This window comes from Natrix helvetica (assembly GCF_964273705.1).
Source record: "Natrix helvetica genome assembly, chromosome: 2".
Classification (NCBI taxonomy): domain Eukaryota; kingdom Metazoa; phylum Chordata; class Lepidosauria; order Squamata; family Natricidae; genus Natrix; species Natrix helvetica.
This window is the reverse complement of record NC_138552.1, coordinates 195,001,350-195,015,878: the sequence shown is the minus strand read 5'-3', so window position 1 is coordinate 195,015,878 and position 14,529 is coordinate 195,001,350. Positions and strand designations below refer to the sequence as shown.

At 38.8% G+C, this 14,529-nt stretch overlaps 1 protein-coding gene across 1 annotated transcript; it reads right to left on the bottom strand.

Moving 5' to 3' along the window:
- Positions 1-3,502: 3,502 nt before the first annotated feature.
- On the bottom strand, positions 3,503-14,515 carry HINT3 (histidine triad nucleotide binding protein 3). The gene is made up of 5 exons (XM_081941797.1): positions 14,222-14,515; positions 11,580-11,697; positions 10,032-10,101; positions 8,079-8,205; positions 3,503-4,634 (listed from the first exon to the last, which is right to left on the bottom strand). The coding sequence occupies exons 1-5, from the start codon at positions 14,378-14,380 to the stop codon at positions 4,587-4,589; spliced, it is 522 nt and encodes a 173-aa protein (XP_081797923.1). The 5' UTR covers positions 14,381-14,515; the 3' UTR covers positions 3,503-4,586.
- Positions 14,516-14,529: the final 14 nt, after the last annotated feature.

Here is a 14,529-nt window from a genome sequence, read left to right as displayed (position 1 = left end):
GAGGTTAGCATCAGAACAGAAAGACCCAACTTTTAAAAAAAAAAAACCATTTTCTTGAGGATGCTAGTAACCGGATATAGCACAATAAGACAATGAAAATGTTGGACATTCGCTCCACCTTAAGGAGGCGTTCGGCAGCGAGATGGGAGCGCCGCCCTGTAGCAAGGAATAATGGGGTGGCTCTTCTCTGATTGGCCGTTTTCAGTTCAAGCAGGATGTTTGTACCTTGAAGCCAAATGTTGCAGTGCTTCAAAGGCAAGAATTCACTCCTTTCTCGCAGAGCAGCGGCATAAGTAAGTATAAAGAAGCTCTATCTATCTATCTATCTATCTATCATCTATCTATCTATCATCTATCTATCTATCATCTTTCTATCTATCATCTATCTATCTATCATCTATCTATCTATCATCTATCTATCATCTATCTATCTATCTCTATGATCTCCCTTCCTGCCTTTCAGAAAATTGAAGCAGTCTTGCTATCATTTATCTCGAACATAATGTCACTTCCATAGAACTGGTTTTACATCTTTATGGAGATTCTCAGTCATCCAGGTCATGGTTATCCCACAGGTGTTTTTTCAAAAGGCAAGTGGACTTTCTGGTTTTCCTTTGAAGACGTTTCGCTTCTAATCCAAGAAGCTTCTTCAAAGCTATGGAAGCTTCTAGATGAGAAGTGAAACGTCCACTTGCCTCTTGAAAAAGCACCTACGGAATAACTGATTTTAGAGTTTAGGGTTTAGCTGATTTATACTTATTTAGGTTAATGTGTTGCCTGAAATTATGAACATTTTGTTTATTTTGTGGATGTTTTTACTCTTGTATTTGGGTTTTTTTAATTGTTTTAGAATTTTAGAATTGTAAGTCACCCAGGGTCACTTGGTTGAGTTGGATGGCTATAGAAATTGAATAAATAAATAAATTGGAAAGGCTAGAGATGGAATCACAAGGTTTGTGAAGCTAGATGCTGTTTTAAATCTTTAAAAAGTATTATGGCTCATCAGTCACCACAATGTGTCCAGCAACATGTAGCCAGCCTTAGTCAATCAGAAACCTAAAAAGTGGTGGATTTGGATAGGAAACACACACATAAAATATAAATATAAATTTATATTTATATTTTGTAAAATATACCCCCAAAAATCTTAGTTTGGGAGACAGTTGCAACCCATTTCTGTGCTGTAGACAAAAAAACATTAGGTGGACATAAAGTCATTAAGATGTTGGATGAGGTGTGGAAAGTGACATGTTCAAGTCTTAACCTCAGCCACTGGATGCCTTTGCCCCCCACCCCCATCTCAGAAGGATGCTGTCTTGAACCTCTAGGCAAAATGAAAGAAAATATAATAAATAGTTACTCATCTACAGGTGAAACTCGAAAAATTAAAATATCGTGCAAAAGTTCATTTATTTCAGTAATGCAACTTAAAAGGTGAAACTAATATATGAGAAGAGACTCATTACATGCAAAGCAAGATAGTTCAAGCTGTGATTTGTCATAATTGTGATGATTATGGCATTCAGCTCATGAAAACCCCAAATCCACCATCTCAGAAAATTAGAATATTACATGCAATCAATAAAAAAAGATTGTACATAGAACAATATAGGACCTCTGAAAAGTATAAGCATGCAGATGTACTCGGTACTTGGTTTGCTGGCCAATCAAGCACAGTAATCCCACAGTCATTGAATCAGGTTTTGGTGCTTTTGGCAGTATGGACAGCTGGAAAATGAAGTCAGCATCCCCATAAAGCTCGTCTGCGGAAGGAAGCATGAAGTGCTCCAAAATCTCCTGGTAGACGGCTGCATTGACCCTGGTCTTAATGAAGCACAATGGTCCAAAGTTGTTGCTCAGTGGTCCAAAGTCCTCTTTTCTGATGAGAGCAACTTTTGCCAAAAGCACCAAAACCTGGTTCAATGACCGTGGAATTACTGTGCTTGATTGGCCTCTCCATTCTTCCTCCATACTCTGGTCCTTGGTTTCCAAATGAGATGCAAAAGTTGCCGGGAGATTTTGAAGCACTTCATGCTTCCTTCCGCAGACGAGCTTTATGGGGATGCTGACTTCATTTTCCAGCTGCCCACACTGCCAAAAGCACCAAAACCTGATTCAATGACCGTGGGATTACTGTGCTTGATTGGCCAGCAAACTCACCTGACCTGAACCCCATAGAGAATCTATGGGGCATTGCCACGAGAAAGAAGAGAGACATGAGACCGAACAATGCAGAAGAGCTGAAGACCGCTATTGAAGCATCCTAGTCTTCCATAACACCTCAGCAGTGCCACAGGCTGATAGCTTCCATGCCACGCTGCATTGAGGCAGTAATGTGTTAGGGCTTCTGAAAGAGTAATTTTATTTTTACAGAATATCCTGCAAAATAGTTTTGGCAGTATCTGTTGTAATTTGTTTTCTTTCCTTCACCTTTTCAAATACAGACCCCTCCTCTTCTTTATATGCCATTAAAGCTGTTTATAGCATGGAAGAAAGCAAAACACAAAATATCGGAGCAGCAACAAGTTGTCATGGCATTGTTGGACAACTTGCAAGAAACTGGCAGAGCTGGTCCAAGGATCGTGTGGCTTATCAGCAACGAAACCCATTTAGCAATGGCAACCAAGTAACCTTACGCATTGAGAAAGGGGATGCCACTTATGGGAGACCACCTGAAGGCTCCAAAACTGAGCAGAGAGGAAAAGATGCACACGCACATATGGGCAAAGAAGTAGAAGAATTATGCTTAATTATACGTAACACTGGACAGAGGGAACAGGATGGGCAAGTGAGAATAACATTTAAACAGCTCTTTGATAGGTATGTAACTATATCCAATAAACTAGTAGGTGTCCTCTTAAGAGCAAGGAAGCATGGCCTGGTTGACTTTGAAGGTGAAATGCTTTGGCAAGGAAAAGATGATAGTGTAGTTATTACTTTGTTTGAACAAGATAAAGATTATCCAGCTATTTCATGATTAATTCAGAAATCTCTTAAAGCACTTGAAACATCAAAATGACTGCCTGGCTTAGAACATAGGGAAGCAATTGTCATAAAATGAAAGTATGTTTTAAAATACTTGGTCATTACGCAACAAGAAATATGTACTTATTAAAGGAATTTAGTCAACATATATGGTTGAAAACAACTCAGTACATTTCATGAGATGTGTTGTACAAATTGCAAATGGTAATAAAATTAGAAACTACTATCACACAGATATGTGTAAGAGGGTGATTGACTTGTTTAAAAATAGTAATAAAGCTTTCCTCTACATTACAAATAAGAGCTGGTAGCTTGAAATGTATATGCTGAATACAAGTCTTTGCTTTAGTAGTATACTAGCATTCAAATAATAAATACCGGTATGATTATGATCCTGGTGTTAAACAAAATGGATTAGGTTTTTTTTCAAGAAATCTAATAACACATATAAGTCAATATTTTTACATTCAGCTGTATCCAAAAATATTCAAGAGATCTATGAGTAACAATTTTATTAAAGGTTTCCTTTTCATAACATATTAAGTTATATGTTTCACAGTTCCATCACATAAATTATCAGAACAGTCTCTTTTTATTTTAGCACATTAACATTTGAACATGATTAAACATGTTTATCCATCACCCCTAACAATAAATTGAATAAATCTTTTCAATAACTTTTACAAGCAGTTAGGAGTCATATTGAAATAAATGCATGCTAAGTTTTGAATAAATAAAACAGGTTTTAAAGCCATAAAAAACAGAACGGTTTACTTTTGGCATTCTCTGAACACTAGTCTACTGCATGCTTTCAAAACACACAATGTCAGTGCTTGCTTAAAATCATTTTGCTGTAACAGATCTGTGTGAATACCTGCCTATATAGTTTAAAAAGTAAACATGTGAAAGTCATTTCATGCTAGATTCAAGAGAATCTACGATTTCTGTATCCTTGACAAACAAATTTTAATCCAAGTCCCACATTGAATAATTTGATATTTTATGCTCAACCCTAAATCCAAACAAACTATTGCATGATTTTATAATGTTTTATTACTCCCTAACTACCTTAATACATGCATTTAAATACTAAAATTATTTAAAACTGTTCACATTCAAGTACATATTCTAATTCAATGTACCAACTAAAGTTTTACATTGAAAGTACAGAGTAAGTAAGTCATACTCCGGACAATGGCTTGTTAGCCATTCTGTGCCTGTAATCATGTACACTTGGAGTGATAAAATATAGCACCAAGACAATACTAAAAAGATTAGGAATGTATTTTATAGGCACAAACCTTGCATTAAGACAAAAACAGTCAAAGTCAGATACAGTTATTAAATTTTAATGGCATTTCATAAGTTTCAAGGATTCTTTGCATTTGAACAGATAGGTATTTGTGATCTTATACGTTCTTGCATTCAGATATTTGCCTGAGAAATTTAATGTATAGTGTTTACTAACAACTAGTTCAGACACTATATAGCAGCAAATTCAGTAGTTGTTTTAAAAAGTCTAGCCTGTTATCAACTACATCCAATCCTTTAATCGGTATTCAAAGGTCAGAAAGATGGTACAGTTCAGAGGCAGGTTTCCCTCAACTTGTAGTGCTTTCAGCTTTCAGCCGTTCCATCAGCTGCTCAGCCTGTTCAAGAGGAAACACACATGGCTTATTAGCACTTTCCAGAAATTATACAGTATTGTGTAAGAACATAAGATTGTTCCCAAACACATTTACAAAGCAGAAAATCTATTGAGACAACCAGGAATGAACTAATTCATATAATTAAGCAGCACCCACTGGGCTTAATCCAGATTCCTACCCAGTGGATGAAGGAGCATACATATACAAGCTGCTGGGCACTTTAGGGCACTGATCACTAATCCTTTTCAGCTTGTCTCCTCTTTTAGTTAGTCAAGGGATCCTTATGAGATTACTGAATCTTTTGGGAAACATAAAGAGTTGTGACCTTGCAAATGTTGCCTTACAAAAACATTTAACTTTGGTATTTTTCAAGAGCCTGGATAATGTATTCCACATGTATTACTTTATTAACCTTGTTAAGGGTAATCAGGTTATAGACTTCATACATCATCATCTTTCTTTCAAAGAACTTGGCTTAACTGAAATTAGGAATTTGTTTTAGTTTCTAGGGTAGATGAGAAATAGTATGAACTCCAATAGTATGAATAAAAGGGTTAAAGATAGAATGTAGTACTGCTATTAGAAGCACACAATGCGTATTTCTGCTTCCCTTGCTATCAAAAATATAGCTGATTACACAGTTCTCTCCAATGCCTAAACTCATTTCCTATGTTCCCCTAGATAGGCATCCGTCTATACAGAGAAGATTACATTTTCCCTAATTCACTGATGAAAATGTTCTACTGAATCAAAATCATTTTGCAAATGAAAGTCCTTGTTCTTTTTTTTTATGGAAACTTGTATGGATCCAAAAGAACATGCTTCTTCCTCCCGGTTTTTAGGGTAATTTGTTTTTTCTCAATGAGACTTCTTCAGTAAAAACCACAGATAGCTAACTGATCAAGTTCAGTGTCGGTGCATTTTTTTAGAAATGTGTTTTGTGGAATGCTGATATGGTACGATTGTGTTTATTTCACATTAAAGTTTATATTTGAGAGTCTTATTTTGAAAAGTTTTAATTTCTCTAATGCAATAGAAATAGTTTGGATGCTTAATTTTCTTTTCACACTCTGGTCTTGTGAGATGTTTTTCCTTTTGCTATTTCAGTTGTTATGTAAATTCTTCTGAACTAAGTTATCATGTGCCTTTTTTTCCCTTCTGTTCAATCATGTCCAATTTTCAAAGACTGCCTGGGCAACTTCCTACAGTTTTCCTGAAAGGCTTCTTCAGAAGTGATTTCCCACTGCCTCCTTCCTAGGACTGAGAGAGTGACTGGTTCAAGGCCACCCAGGAAGCTTTGTGCCTAAGATGGGACTAGAACTCCCAGTTTCCTGGTTTCTAGCCTGGTGCCTTAACCATTATACCAAACTGGCTCTCATGCTTGATGTATTCCTATTGAAATGAACTAAAAGCTTTTAGTTCTCAAAATATCACAATAGCTTAGGAGAAATAATTTAGCACTTTGCAATATGAATTAAAAATTTGACCTTACGCCCTAAATCAGTCAAATAGATTGCTCCCCATTACTCTGGTTACATTTTTAGCATGCTGCATCAAACCATTTAAGATTTATTTTTAATGTAAAACTTTAGCTATTTGTTAATAATTCATATCTTTGTTTACTGCTAGGTCTGTAACATATTTGACTATAATATCATATTTAAATATAAATTAAATGTAAACATGTCCAGTCATGTTCAACTAGGAAGCCGTGCTCATTTCCCTTTCTTAGCTGAGGGAAGACATTTCTGTGGTCATGTGACCTGCATGACTATTTGTCAAGGCACATGGAACGCTGTTACCTTCCCACCAAGGTGGTACCTATTTATCTACTCACATTTGCATGTTTTTGAACTACTTAGATGGGCAGAAGCTGGAGAAAGTAACAGGAGGTCACAGCAATTGTGTCTTAAACCTGGGCTGTCAGCTTTCCAGCTAACAAGCTTGGTGTCTTTAACCACTGAGCCATCGCACCCCCTAAATATAAATTAAGGATATGTTATTAAACACCCTGGCTTAACCTCATGGAGTCAGGTGTATTCTGACACTTTCTTAGTTATAATGAAAGCAGACTCTAAAAGAAGGATGGGGATAATTTCAGTACCAAATTCAGTAATTTCTCAGTCTTGGATGTACCATTTTTTGTCCAGATTAGTGGCTATTAAAAGTTTTCTCCAAATGACTTAATCCATGAACAGGTTCGATTTGCTGAGGTTAAAAATATGCTGGTTAATAGAAGCAATTATCAAAACTAGCTATTGATAAACTAATAGGGATACTTGAGATGTAATTCAATGGAACTACTAAGTCAAATGGAATTATAGTTAGTGGGGGTCTAGTGTGTTTGAATTGAAGAAAGTGCTTCCTAATGTACATGTTGCACTTGTCAGCAGCTCTTTTCTGCAGGATCAGGTTGCAACTATGGACAGTAATCTTGTTACCTCAAGAAAAGGTACAGCTGCTTTAAAGATAGGAGCTACATTAACACCTGCACTTCAAAATACATCTTCCCTTTCAAAATAATGCACAGCCCTACAAGATACAAGAATAGGATAAATGTACAATATTCCTGAGAAGTATAAATCAAGAATAGCACTGGGGAAGGAGGAGCTGACGTCGCAACGACACAACGTGCGATCTTGGAGCTCCAAGATCGCAGTCGATACTTTTGCCGCTGGACGGTTCTTTTCGACCTAAACCATCCCAAAGAGATGGTGACAGAGAAGAGTACATCCTGCTAATCTCAAGGACACCGCAAAGTCCCTGATTGATCCAGGAGAATCTCTTTTTGCCGACAACAGAAGTGCAGTCATTGAAGCTGCTGAAGTTGGGACAGCTCCAGAAAAAGAGAAAGAAAAAGTGTGTCCATCTGGTGAAGAAATATTATTATAAAAGAGACTACCCCCAAAAAAATTAAAGCTAAATTAAATTTGAAAACAGAAGAGAACAAGCGGCGAAATTAAGCTACATTAGACAGTGTGTTATCCTTTTTTTAAAATTTTCTTTTATGGATGGAACGTTTGCAAATGTTTCCTATTCTTTAAATTGAACAGATTAGTTTTTTTTTCTTCTACTCCTCCTTATCAGCTGATATATATATAATTTCTACTCCTCCTTATCAGCTGATATATATATAATTTCAAATATATGATTTGATATGAATTGTAGGTGATGACTGTGGAAGGGATGCACGGAAGTTTTTGTAACCAATCGACACACTTTCTACGATTTGTAATGGAAGGTGGTTTTGTGTTTTTGTGTGTGTGTTTTGTCTGTCTGTGTTTATTCAAAAAAAATATTTATAAGAAAAAAGAACTATAAATATCTTCAAGTATCTATTAATTAACGGGGGGGGGAACGACTCCAGATTTATCATGAAACTCTTGGCTAGCTTTTTCTAACAGCAGCAATAAAAGACACTGAATTAATAGTGAAATAACTTACTGTGATAAACCAATAGGAATTGATTCGGTATATCATCCGGGATAAGAATCCCAGCTGACTAGCTGGAGCCAAGACATGAAGGTGCAAGTGAGCTATGGAGCAGAAGGGAGGCCAGTGAAAGCCCATCCTAGAAAAACAGATATGGCAGCAACTATTCAGATGCATAAAACAAGGATCCCGTATCAAGGCAAATCGTAAAGATTTGAATCTTTGCAGCAACTTGACAGAATCAGTAGGAAATTCCATGCAGTCCCTCATGTTTTCCACAAAAGCTAAATTGTTTAGCTTGTTCCAGGCAACAAACTAGTTCTTTCCAAACGTTTTATAGTCAAACAGCACTTTACGGATATTATTCATACTAATAATTGCTCAATTTCTTTTCATTTGGAATTACACTGGAAAGCTGGTGTTTGTTTTTGCTGACCAAAAGTCAGTGAAAACAAGATTACAATTTAGCAAGAACACTCAGCACACCCTGATGCATTCGGTAAGCAGAAAAGAGCATCCTTTATTTGATTGATTTCTATTGGTTTCCATGGCAGATACAGAAGAGGAGTCAGAACTGTCTTTTTCCTTTTGTACTTCATGAGTTCCCATGACTACATGGCAGATACTTAAACACAAATCCATAAAAGAGTTGCTGCCTTAGTGCACTTGATTTCTGGGATAAGATACTCAATTAGTGCTAGTTTGTCTCATAAAATGTTTGTAATTAAACTTTCAAGCAAGGTTTTTGAAAGTGCCTAAAATATACATTTGCCTTTTGTAAACTGGATTATCATGTCCGTTCTCCCCCAATACCAAATTCATTGGAGCTCCAATAGTAGTTGGTGCTTTTTCAGGAGACAATTGGACTTTTTTTTTTTTTTGAAGACGTTTCGCTTCCCATCCAAGACGCTTCTACAGCTCTGACAGGATAGCAGGGAATGGAAGGATTTATATTCCTTGCGGACAGCTGGTAATGTGCATCCTTTTAGAGGGTCATTGAAGCATTTGCAGGTTTATCTGTGCTTCAAAACCCTCTAAAACAGAGGTGTCAAACTCGTTTTCATTGAGGGCCGCATCAGGATTGTGTTTGACCTCTGGGGGCGTGGCCAGGGGAATGTGGCCAGCTCGATGTCACTTGTGTTGGGGCACCTGTCGGGGCCTGAGTGCTTGCACGGCCCTCCCAAGCTCCATTTTCACTGGCAGAGGCACCGCAGGCTAGTTCTTCGCTGTTTCCAGGCGGCCCTGTGGGGCAGATCTAAGCACCCCACAGGTCCACCCGCAGAGCTTGAATTTGACACCCCTGCTCTAAAAAGATGCACATTACCAGCTGTCTGAAAGGAATACACATCCTTCCATTCCCCACTATCCTGTCAGAACTGAAGAAGCTTCTTGGATGAGAAGTGAAACATCTTTGAAAGAAAAAACAATGAAGTCCAGTTGCCTCCTAAAAAAGCATCTTTGGGACAACCATGACCTGGATGACTGAGAATCAGTCAGACTTTTAGCTCCAATAGTAATTCCTATAATGCAATCATGCAGCATACAGGGAGTCCTCAACCTGTGACCGGTAAGTTATGATGTATCTATTTTTGGATACTTACAATCAGATTCAAAGTTCACTTGACCAAACTGGCTGCTCAGCAACACAACCATGTTTATAGCCTTGCCATGTAACTGCATTTTATAATGGTTTCGTTGAAATCCAGTGCCTGGTTTTTTGCAAAATCACACAATAGCAAATAATGGGTTCGCTTAATAACCACAGCGGCCACTTTACAACCACCCTGTTCACATAAAAAAGGTCACAAAATCAGGATGCTTACAAAACTGATCTGGTTTATGACCATCATAACTTACAATGGGCAAGCTCCATTACAGTTGTAAAATGATGATTACTTGTATGTTTATCTTGCCATTTATGTAATAGCACAGCATAATATTTTTTCTTTCTTTCTGAAAATATACCTTATATCGTCCAAGTTGGCGCATTTACTCCACTGAAGGATAGCTTTTCCAACTGTTATCATTCTTTCCACTGTCAAAATAGGACAAAGAAAAGGAGGAAAATTAGATTTCTGAAGTTCAGCCACACAGTGCTACAGACACGTATTTCTTACTCCTGTTTAACTTCTCTGGAAATTATTTTTAAATATTCCCCTTCCCCCGCATTTTGAGGATACCTAAAATGACTGAGTTATGTTTTAACATTTCACAAATGAATTTGTTTATATATTAATTATAATACACATTAATCAACCTTCATTAAAAATGGCTAAATTATTAATTAAAAAACACCAGTATTTATAAAAGTTTAAATGAAACTATTCATACCAGTATGCTATTATTATGAAAAGAAACAAAAGCATAATGAAACCCAATTAAGCAGAATAAAAGCAGATTGGAGTGTGGAACAAAGTGTATTTTTAATGAGGCATAGAAATAGTGCAGGAGCAGCATTAATTTATCCTTGCAGGAAGGGTAGGAAGCATGCTGAAATGTGAGTATCCAGCGGGGAAAGGATGCCATACTTTTAAAAACATACATGCACCCATATATTATTCAACACAACATAATTTATTAACATGTGTGAGCTCAGCCTGATCCTGCAGAGAAAATGGGCATATGGTGACTCACATCAGACTCCTCTGATGCCAACCAGGGTTCTTGCCCCATCTGACTTTGTGTGTATTCTTAAAAGATGAATCTAATTCAAAAATTGAATAAAAAGATGGCATTCTGCAAAGTACTTGCCAATTTATTTACACAAATGCTTTGGGGCCTCAAAATAGTACCTACTGTCTAGAGAAATCATTTTAGAATATCTAGAATATATCTAGAATATCTAGAAAGATCATTTTCGCTCCTAATAAATGAATAATTTGTGATTTCCATTACCTCATGGCAGCAATTCTGAGGGAAGCTACCATATGCTGCCATCTGTTCAAATATGTCTCCGTCTCCCAAAGACATGTTTGCAATATTCTCCTCAATTTCTAAACCTGTCAGGCTCCCAGAACTAAGAAACACGCGGAGTTATTTCTGATTAATTCCTTTATTGTTCCTTATCTACAGACAGAAATCTTGCCAAACTAAGCAACTGTTTGCATCACTATGGATATATAGTACTGGGGGAATCACTGGGGAGCAGCTGTTTTAATTATTTTTCTCCTGAACAAACTTTCCATGCCTTGCTGCCTCTAGAATGCAGCCCCTCCCTCCTTGGGCATCCAAACTACATTTCACCACACAACCACACCACAATGGGGATGGTGCGGGTGGTCTTGGTTAACAATTACAATGGATAATTGTTAATATTTGGTAACACATTCAGCTTTGAGTTCTCCTGATACTGAGATCTAATCTTGCTCTTAGCCACTCATATACTGTATGTGGAGAGCTATATACTAATTAGAGTTTTAGATTGATTAGGTACTGTCAATTCAATGTTGACTTTTAGCTACTGTATAGATTTTCTCCTTTCTCTGTGCCAATATTAAGAGATTTTCCACTTACATAATGGTATATGCTCACTCTTAAGAGTCTTGCAATTTCCAATGTGGTTCTTTGGTACCACTAAATAATGATGAGGCGCTCCTGGTCTGATATCTCGGAAGCATACCAAATCTTCATACTAATGGAATATTTGAAAAAAGATTGTGTTATCGAAATTGCCTTGCTGACAAACTGCAAGTCGTGAAAGAAACAGCTTTATGTGGAGCTCCTGGAAATATCATTCCTCCCGAGAAAATGCAAATGTCGATCAAATATATACTTTGTCGTATTTCCCATTTGCGATATTCATGAAGAATTTCCCCTTAAATTGATTCGCAGCCAAACCGAAGCTAGGGTTTTAGCATAGCACTGGCACTCTCACTTGGATACAGCTATTTTATAGATTAAAGTATATCAATAGCATAGCAACAACTGACAACTTCTAAAGGGCAATAGAAGAAGATAATATTTGTAGCTCAGAGTTGAAATGAATTACCCAACTAGGTAATAGTATCAGTGCAGGTAATTGTGGGATTTGCTACCTGTTTATATGCAGTAGATTGTCCTGCAAGTTTGAGTGAAGATGTAATTTCCTCCTTCTAAGGAGTAACTAATGATTCTACCTACTTAGGTAATTAATCTTCTGCAAATCATCAAGCTCAGAGAGCACCAAAGATTCTAATAGATGCTTACACTTTGAACTGTATCATGACATATTTCAATAGCATCCCCACATCAGGCTTAATTCTTAATATCCATTCACCCTAGATCAGCAGACAGGCAAAAAAAATGCACAAGTCAAAATCAGTGACAGATGGCTGCATTAAGAAATGTAAGGAAATGAAGACAACACATTCCTAAGTTGCAAGTCAGCTGATGTCAAAAAATAGGAAGAGATGACAAGACAGTCAGAGGCAGAAATTTGTTAGCACAAATGAATCATGTTTTCACTCCTAAATTTCACCTTTTTGAGGATATTAAACTACCAGATATGCCAGATATTGTGTGAAACTGTAACTATAAATAAGCCCTAGCATTATTCAATGCTCCTAATCTCTCTTTGTATATGTGTATATATATATATACACACACACACACACACACATACACATATGTGCATGCATGAGTATATACTGTGGTCATGAAATATAAAATTCAGCGTCTACTGTAGTCATGAAATATAAAATCCAACACTGAATCTGGACTATTGTTTAGAGTTGAGAGATGCTATAGGTGCTTCCACACTAAGCTTTTATAAACATCCCGCTCATTTGTGTAACTTTGTTGAGATTGAAACAACACATCTAAATCTCCAAAATTCACATCTAGGGTCAGTTCATTATAGTGGTGAATGTGAATGCATCAGCTAAGAAACAGGGCAGGCATGAGTTTTAGCTTCTGCTTTAGGCACAAAGTCAGCTGGGAGATTTGAGCCAGTCATTCTCCCTCAGCCCTGGGAAGCAAACCATTTCCTATACCCTCTACCCAAAAAAGTGTTAAATTGGTATGTTTTCTATGACTACTCCTGTAATTGCTGCACTATCCAACAAGAGAGAGCAGGAAAGTGGGGCGGAGGCAGGGCCGGATTTTCCTATAGGCTAACTAGGCTTCAGCCTAGGGCCTCAAGATCAAGAGGGGGCTTTTATTTTTATTTATTATCCGTGCCACATTTTTTATAAAGGTTAGTACCAATTACAACATGTTTCATTTAATATATTGATATATATCACAGTAATGATGTATTTTATTATCTCTCATGTAATTTACAAACTTAAAAATGGGAGGTGAAAGGGCCCCATAAGTGGAATAGCCTAGGGCCTCTTTTCATCTAAATCCGGCCCTGGGCGGAGGGCAGAAGAGAAGTGCATTGAAAGGTTCCAAATGGATCAGGTTCAGGCCACAGGCCTGTTTCCATATTTTGTAGTCATTAGGATGCATTTGGGACGCTTCCAGTTGCATGGGCTGGAAGGCAGCAACCCACTTCTTCTGTCGTTTCCCACCACTTAGTATTTAAGGCATGCTGCCTATGGTCAGGCCATCCATGCAGTAGCCATCGATCTTTGACACACACACCCCTCCAGTCTCCTCTAAAACGATCCAGCCGCTCTGCCGATGCCCACTGTTATGCATTCTGTTAAGTCCTGGCTCGCCTCCATTTGTCTACCTGTGTTCTCCGCAAGCTAGAACACCCATAACTGCAGTCAGCAAATTTCAGCTCCGCTATGCTCCATTCCCCATCACAATGTCCAGCCCAGGGGGCGATGACAGACACCACCGCGGTCTGATCTTCGGCAAGTTTCCCACCGGCGGACTATTGGGGGGAGGGGTTTCCCGTAGTTTCCTAATGAGGAAGGGCTGTCGCTCTCCTTTGCCTGGTCTCCACTTCTGTGGCAAGGCAACAGGAGGGGAGATCAGGATGTCCCCGTCGGTTGCTCCTCCTGGGTGGGGTTCCTGCCTTCCAAGGAGAGCCGCCGGCATCAGCGCCTCCCTCACCGCCCCTCCTCGACGCGAGGTGACCTAAGCGATCCAAAGGCAGCCGGTGCCCAAAGCCATTCGTCCTCTGAACCCCCAGGTCAGCTACGGATTAGGAGGCTGCGCCTGGTTCAAGGGTGGGCGGAGGGGGGGTTGCGGCACCTCCTCGGAGGGCTGCCGGTTCTCCTCACCTCGCAAGGCAGCAGCTCGGTGCCCGTCTCCTCCCCGTGAGTGATTCGGCAGAAAATGCACTTGCTGTCGTAGCCACCCTCTTCTCCCGCCGCCCCGGAACCGGCTATTGGCGTCGCGGCGGGAGACGAGCCCGAGCTTCCTCTTTGCTCCCCGGCCATCTGGGCCCTTATTTCGAGCAGGCCACCCGCTCGGTCAGCGACCCGGGAAAAGTGGGAGGGGTAAGCAGAGCCGGCGGCCGGTCAGCGGCAAACCCAGTTCCCTCCCTCCGCCCTTTGTCATCGCGGTAAGTCTCGCCGGCCTATGGAGG